At 50.1% G+C, this 7,898-nt stretch overlaps 1 protein-coding gene across 1 annotated transcript in view; it reads left to right on the plus strand.

Annotated features, from left to right (window-relative positions):
- The window catches only part of LOC142150724 (uncharacterized), a 122,158-nt gene extending 115,250 nt beyond the window's left edge, over window positions 1-6,908 (plus strand). Inside the window, exons 3-4 of the mRNA XM_075205917.1 lie at window positions 1,714-2,656; window positions 5,072-6,908. Of these exons, the coding sequence (XP_075062018.1) occupies window positions 1,714-2,656; window positions 5,072-5,178 (1,050 nt within the window). The 3' untranslated portion in view covers window positions 5,179-6,908. The remainder of the gene's footprint in view (window positions 1-1,713; window positions 2,657-5,071) is intronic.
- The last annotated feature ends 990 nt before the right edge of the window (window positions 6,909-7,898 follow it).

Below are 7,898 nucleotides of genomic sequence, written 5' to 3' on the forward strand. Positions count from 1 at the left end.
GGGGCGGGGCCAAAATTATGCGATTTTTGGAGCCCCGCCCCCTACACGCTCAACTGACCCCGGCAGCTCCCGGATCATACTTGCCATAAGTTGGCAAGTATGATTTTACTTACTCAGGTGCTGTGGTCATCTCGTGAAGGATAATTATTTCCACTTTCAAACTGATGTCACCTTGTTCAAAAATTAAGGAAGTTTCCCCTCTAGAAACTGAGTTGAAAACTTTTCTTTGCAGTTGTTACTATTACTAATAAAAACTTATTTTATTTTAATTAGTATTTTTACATTTTATTTTAGTTGATCTCTCTTTCTCACCCTCCGCTAGTGACCCCCCTGATTGCACTCAGTAAAGTCTTGGATCTTATTTACAACATCATAAATCTTGGTTGATATTGGATACCAGAAATCTTTCCTGGTTCCTATAATAACAGCTGTTAATCTGGAGGAGATATGGAATAATGGATAAATAACATGAATCTTTGCAGATCTTATCAACAGTGGAATTTTAAACTAATTATTTAATCAGGAATACATTTGTTGCTTCTGTTTCTGTAATGTTTGACCACATGTGGTCTGAATTAATTCTAGGTCAAAACAGTAAGAAAAATTGTACACCATATTTGTGAGTCCTTGACTCACAGTGCATTGCTTTTCAGCGTGTGCTCCTGGGAATGCATACAGCTTCCCCTTGAAATTTGAGATTTACTCCATCTAAAGGTCCATGTGTAAAAATACAGTCACCTCCTCTTTTGCTCATTTATACATCATGGACGTACATCTGTAAATAATATATACTGTGCCAAGGCATTGCCTCGATCTGTCTGGATCTGCCTAAGGGAGATGTTGTGCATCTTTTGACAAATGAGGCTGAATAGGACGAATGCACTTAAAGGGCGACAGGGTTTGTAGTGAGCTGAACACTGACCTGAAGGTGTTAACATGGGTTGGCCCGACCAATGTGTAATCCAGTGGGAGGGACCTTGATTGTTATAGGAGGCTGCACTTCCTGTTCTGGTTCATTCCACAGCACGAGATCAGCAAACGGATAAGTACCTCTTGTTTTTTCTGTTCAATTTGCCTGTTTCTTCTCCTATACCTCTCCTTGTTGCTTTTCTTTCTTCCTATTTACTGTTTGTCTCTTTTTATTATTTCAGCCCACCGCTGTTACTCCCTTTATCCGTTTTTTCCTTTCAATCCTTCTCCCTTTATCCCAGCCTGTTCATCTCTCTTTCCCCCTCCATTTTTCTGCCTCTCCCCGTTTGTGCCTCTTCACCTTCCCCACTGCTCCTGCCATCATGCCCCGTCCTAGACGCTCCTTCGCCCGCCCAGCACGCTATAGGTCCCCTTCCCCCCTCAGCTCCCGGCGCCATGTTGCCGCCAGCCCCTCCCCAGCCCTTCCCTCAGCAGAAGTTCAGGGATTTCTCCCTCAGCCCCAGCGTGGATCCGTGACTGGGACCCACGCTTCTGACATTGCCCCCATCCTCACCAGCGGTCGGCGGGGTCACGCTGCCCGGTCGGCGGAGTCATCTGGGTCGCGCATGCGCAGACCCAGGCCGCCATCCCGCTCCATTGTGCCAGCGTTTGTGGTCAGCAGCGGGGGGGGGGAGGGGGGGGTGATTCCAGACAGCACCCCTGCGCCTCCCCCAGCAGCAGTTGTGCCCAACATCATGCTGGAGACCCGGTGTCGCCATCTAGGGGCAGTCTCACGGGGGATAGAGAGGTGACAACCAGCAACCCTCCAGGGGGGAAAGGGGGACTAGCTCGGAGGCCTTTATTCAATACCCCATCACCCCACCCATCTTGGCCCGCAGAGGGGACAGACTGACGCATAACCCCCCTGCCCCTCATCAGTTGCATTTCCCGCCCAGCCCCTTTTTACCCCATAGTGGCAGTGGTTCTTCTTGGGGGGCACATTATGGGGGGGCCCCTTTGTCTGACAGAGGCCCATTTAGACCATACACACCGGGGACGGACAGGGTCCAGAGTTTCAGGCTGGGGCAAAGACACGTGGGATCAGATAGGCCCAGTAGTGGGAACCTGGAAGTTTTTGGGGACAGCCCCCTGGCGCCTGTGAGGCCCTCTCTTTCCTGCTACGTTCTGCCAGCAACAGACGAGTGGACGTACAGGTCCCGGCGGGCCCCATCGCCGTCTGGAGCGTATGGCAGCACCAGTCAATTTAGGCCAGGTCCCACGCGAGATAATCTAGTATATGATTACCATCATTCCAGCGGCAGTAATACGTCCCAATGGTCCCCTTCGCGGCGCACCCAGTCCAGACCAAGTCTGTTTTACGAAGAATCATACCTGGCCCCTTACGACGATTTCCCCCCTCAGCGTCGGGTCATATCCAGGGGTTCCTATAGCCCGTCACCCCTTTTGCCTTCTAGATTAGAGCCCTGCGGCCCAGCCTTGGGATCGGTGCGGCGTCGACTGGACTACGTTCCTAGATCTCAGCTTACTGCTCCACTTTGTGTTTCAGAACCTGCGGTCGCGAACCAGGAGATGAGGGCTGTCGGTGGAGGTCGTTCCGGGTCCAAGTCTCGGGACCAGAGGTCGGCAGGGATTCGTGTAGAACCAATCCCGGGATCAACAGATGCCCAACCGGGGTCAGCCAGTGTTATGGAGACATCAGTCGCGGCCGGGAATCCTGCTCCTCATGGTGAGTCCGTTTCTGGTACCACACACGATGTACAGTTGTTAGGGTCACCAGTTCTTTCTACGAGCAGTGGTTCCTCAGATTCGGGCGATAGGCCCAGAAAACTCATCAAGCTATTGGAAACGAAATTACTAGGTAAACGCAGCAAACAGGCACCGCAGTCGGGAGGCGAAGACCGGCCGGTGGCTAGGAGTGACTTAGGGCAAGTTGAAACCCTAGAGATAACCCACGGTATTAGGCCGAGTGTACGGGATAGGATTAGACGCGGAAAGTACGTGGACATGTTCGCCCTGACAGGGGAGGGAAAGAAGGCTCTTGCCGCGGCTTGTGAAAGGTCCGGCATGGGGGAGGATAGGTTCAGATCGTTTACTAGATGGTCGAATTCCTTCTCTATTTTTGCTACTATTTATCTGGAAACTGGGCCCGGCGAGCAGGATGAGGTGTGGAGATATATGCATCTTATTAGCGGGATGGCGTTAAAAGATGGCCCCTCAATCTGGAGAGCATATGACGAGCTCTTCCGCAAGCGGATGAGCGGTCGCGAGAAGCTCCCGCTGGGGTCAAAAGACATAGACACCTGGCTGGAACTCATGAGACCGAGCAGTCAAGGGGCCGAGGGTTACACGGGCAGGAGGTTTCAAGGGCTGGGGAGGGTACAAGCAACCCTCCCCACAAAAGGTCGATGTTTTGATTTCAACGCAAGCGCCTGCCAGCGAGGCACATCATGCCGATTTAAACACAATTGCACGGCATGCGGAGGTCAGCATCCAGCCACCGAATGTGCAAAGGCCCGACGGAGTGGGGGTAGCGGAAGAGGTGCAAACCCAGCTGTGCCGAGTCAAGGGTCTATCGCCAATTAATTTGGCTGAGCTGGACAAATGGCTCGCTTGGTTCCCAGATAGAGACACCGCTTCTCTCATACATGACGGTTTTCATATAGGTTTTAAGTTACCAGTGCAGGGCAGCTTTTCTACGGCGAAGCCGATCAATTTGAAATCGGCGCTCGCTCTCCCGGAAGTCCTAGACGCTAAAATCGCGAAGGAGGTTGATCTGGGTCGCATGGCGGGCCCTTTCCCTCTTCCTCCCATTCAAAATCTTATTCTGTCCCCGGTAGGGGTAGTACCCAAAAAGGTGGCGGGTAAGTTCAGGTTGATACAGCACTTGTCGTACCCGGCTGGTCTGTCAGTGAACGACGCTATAGACGCCACCCTTAGTTCCGTAAATTATCAATCGTTTGAATCCGCACTGGCACTGGTGCAGGAATGTGGGAGGGGAGCCCTGTTAGCTAAGATCGACATTGAGTCGGCTTTTTGGTTACTGCCCCTTCACCTGGAGTCGTATCAATTCATGGGTTTTCATCATCGTGGTGGATACTATATCGATCGCTGTCTGCCTATGGGATGTTCGATATCCTGTGCGCTATTTGAGAAGTTCAGTGGCTTCTTGCATTGGTGCATTCAGGTGGGAACGGGGTGTCGGTGGATCGCACACTATCTTGATGACTTCCTAGTTATCGGGCCTCCTGATTCCACTTGTTGTCGGGATACGCTGTTTTCCACTGAGGCTCTCTTTAGGGTGCTAAGCGTTCCCATTGCTGCGGATAAAACTGAGGGTCCAGCCACGTGTCTCTCGTTCCTTGGAATTGAGATCGACACGGTGGCCGGGATTTGCAGGCTCCCAACTGATAAAGTGTCCAAGATGTGCGAGGCTATTGCAGAAGCATTGGAATCCAGCTCCAGCCCGCTCAGACAGGTTCAGTCCCTGTTAGGGAGGTTCAACTTTGCCTGCCGTGTGATTCCCATTTGTAGAGTTTTCTGTAGAAAGCTACAGAGAGCCACTGCGGGGAGGAGTAGGCCGCATGCGGCTGTGCGTCTCTCTAGGGTCATCAAGGAAGATTTGCAGATTTGGCTCACCTTCCTGAGTGATTTCAATGGGACACGAATATGGCCTTCACCACCCGTAACAAACGTTAATATCGACCTGTTTACGGATGTTTCCGGAGCATGCGGCTTCGGTGCTTACCTGGACGGGCATTGGTGCGCGGAAAGCTGGCCGGAGGCGTGGCATAGGGTAGGAATTACCAAAAATTTGTTGGTCCTGGAACTATTTCCTATTGTCGTGGCAATTGAACTGTGGGCGTCCACGTTGCGGGGGAAGCACATAGTTTTCTGGTGCGACAATTTGGGGGTGGTCCAGTCGATCAATAAACAAAGCGCATCCTCCCATCATGCAATATCTCTGCTGCGCCACCTAGTGTTGCGCTGCCTGCAGTTCGATATTTCCTTCAGGGCTAGACATGTGCCAGGGGTGCAAAATAGTTTGGCCGATGCTTTGTCCCGAGGATAATGGAGCAGGTTTCGTAGCATGGCTCCCCAGGCGGACAATGTTGGTATTCCGTGTCCCTCTTGTGTTTGGCAGATCATCAAGCCGGCATAAGGGGGCTCATAGAACAGGCGGTAGCCCCTTCCACCCTGAGGACGTATCAGGCATCATGGAGACAGTGGTCACTATTCAGCGGGCAATAGGATCAATCTGAGGCAGGTCAGCGTGATGCTATGTTAGCATTTATGTGGGAGAGCTATTCCAAAGGGGAATCTAGAGCCTCTATCGCGTCTACTTTGGCAGGGATATCTTTCATGGCCAGGCTTCAAGGTTACACGGATGTCACAAAGGGGTTCATGATCAGTAAGGCCCTAAAGGGGTGGGCTAGGGCTAGACCCTCGCAGGCAGATGCGCGCTTGCCTATCACCGACAATATTCTGGACCAGTTGATAGGGACCCTGGGAGGGATCGCAGTTGATGAATATGAGAAGACCTTATTGAGCGCTGCTTTCTCTATGGCCTTTTTCGGTGCTTTTCGGGTTTCTGAATTGGTGGCTAAATCCAGGGGGCATCAAGAGTCAGGTTTGCAGGCAGAGCATGTCAGCTTATGCGGAGGAGTGGTTTCATGTAAAATAATTAGATCTAAAACTGATCAGAGTGGCAGGGGAGCATGGGTGCAGTTAAATAGGCAGCCTAATAGTAACATCTGCCCGGTTAATTTAGTGTCACGGTTTATGAATATGAGACCTCAGGCTCGTTTGTTTTTATGTCACCATAACGGCATGCCCATGACGAAATATCAATTTTCGGCCATTATGAAGAAGTCCCTACAGTCATTAAATCTAGACAGTTCTATGTACGGAACGCATTCGTTCAGGATCGGGGCGGCCACATCTGCTGCTTTGGCGGGATCCTCCACTGAGACGATAAAAGCTCTGGGCCGCTGGAAATCCACGGCTTATAAATCTTATGTCAGGATTGACAATGTTGATGTTTGAATGTTTTGTTCCACTAATCAAAAGGTTGCCTTGCAGTTTTTCTTTTTCTACAATTTCACTTTCTTATTGTTACCCCAACCACCCCCACTGCCCTCCCCTACCCCACCTTCTCCCTCCATTCGGTGGGCTACCCTGGGCTTTTCCGCTCGTCGCTTTGAAGCGGGGGCGCAAAGGGATTTTCACCGGGTTTCCCTGGGCGTAAGTCCTGATTAGTGGTGTGCTGCCGGGGTTTTTCCGGGTGTTGTTTACCTTCGTCTGGGTGGCCTGCTCCCCATTTGTTTTCCTCTTCCCTGATCCCCCTCTGTTGTACGGTTTTCCTCTATACTATCCTTCTCATGCTTTTATGCTATGCCTGGCCTGTCTTCCAATTTATGGTGGCATGGTTGTAACAATGTTTTTCTGCTTCCAGGTGAGGGTGTTCCAACTAAGATGGTGTGGATCATTGGTCATTCCTTTGTGTTCTGGGCCGCTGGCCACCCCAGGTCTAATGTTAAACCGAATCACTAAGGCACCGTAATAAGATGGTTGGGTAGAAGGGGATTAGGTTGGCCTGATTTGGTTCCATGGTTGGCGAGGCTAATTAAACAGCATGGCCTGCCAAATATACTAGTAGTGCACGCAGGAGGCAATGACCTGGGAAAAGGAAAGTCTCTGGAGCTCATTATTTCGATTCGGGAAGACCTTAGGCGAATTCACGAGGCATGGCCACATATCATTATTGGTTGGTCGGCATTAATCCCCCGGCTGGCTTGGAGAACAACTATCCCCTTAAAAAAGATGACAGTTATGGTCAGGAAGCTGAATAGCACCATTAGGAAAATAGTGCGGTCCATGGGAGGTTTAGTTATCAATCACCCGGGATAAGGGGTAGAGTCACCTCAATTGTTTAGAAGTGATGGCGTACATCTAACGGAGGAAGGTATGGGGTTGTTTATAGATAGATTTGCGGTGGAGTTTCGGGGTGTTTAGATTAGTGGTGGCGGGCTGCGGCGTCTGTGGGGCACAGCGGGGTAGGAAGGCACTGCGTTCAGCGGCTGATTTGTGGGCGCATTGGTAGTTGTCGTAGGTCACTGCCCCCCGTTGAGGCACCAGTAACTCCCTTTTTGGCCCTTCGGTGAGGAGGGTCCCTGTTCGACTCGGTGAGGGAGGGCAGAGTGAGTTTTAAAAGGGGCAGTCACTCTGACGCCAACTCAGCGCAAAGTTATGTTGGAATTTGTTCCCCGTGGTGGTGGACGTACGGCGGTTTACGCCAGTCCACTCGTGATAGTGTGTCAGCTTGAGAGTTGTTTCGCAGTGCCCTTTCTCCGCCACCATAGGTCTAGTTAAAATTAAAATCATAATAAAAGTTCTGGCAATTTTTAATAACTTATTCAAGTCTCCGTGTCTTTATTTGCATGCAAAGGTTTTGAGAATTATAAGGTTGATGTAAGGTTTACGAAACATACACGGTGAGCCCTTTAACAAAAATACCACCTTCAGATGATTATATACAAAACAGCAAAGAAGTAAATTTTGCTTATGCGCAGCCCAGTAAATACCCCCACTATGTGCATAGATCCCTGGGTAAAAGTTGCTCTTAAGAAACAAGATGTTGTTCATTACCAGTAGCCCCAGCAAAAGGCGCTAAAGTGAGACAAGCGAAGAAAAATCACTTCTCCAATTGTTTTCACATAGACACATTTAATTTTATAAAATTTATTTCTGCAAAAGAATGCAAGGAAAACGCCTAAGAAAATGTCCAGGTAATACAAAACTTAAGGGAGGTGTCATAACTTTGTATGTGCAGTGCTTGGGGCTCAGTATGTTTGTCTGGGTTTCCTACTCTCTTAGAGCTCATCAGTATACTCTTGGCTAGCTCTAAGGATAGGTACACACTGGAGCTTTTTCATCCAATAATCAGGCAAATCAGCCGATATCCGACCGTT

The sequence above is a fragment of the Mixophyes fleayi genome, chromosome 4 (genome assembly GCF_038048845.1).
Source record: "Mixophyes fleayi isolate aMixFle1 chromosome 4, aMixFle1.hap1, whole genome shotgun sequence".
Taxonomy (NCBI): domain Eukaryota; kingdom Metazoa; phylum Chordata; class Amphibia; order Anura; family Limnodynastidae; genus Mixophyes; species Mixophyes fleayi.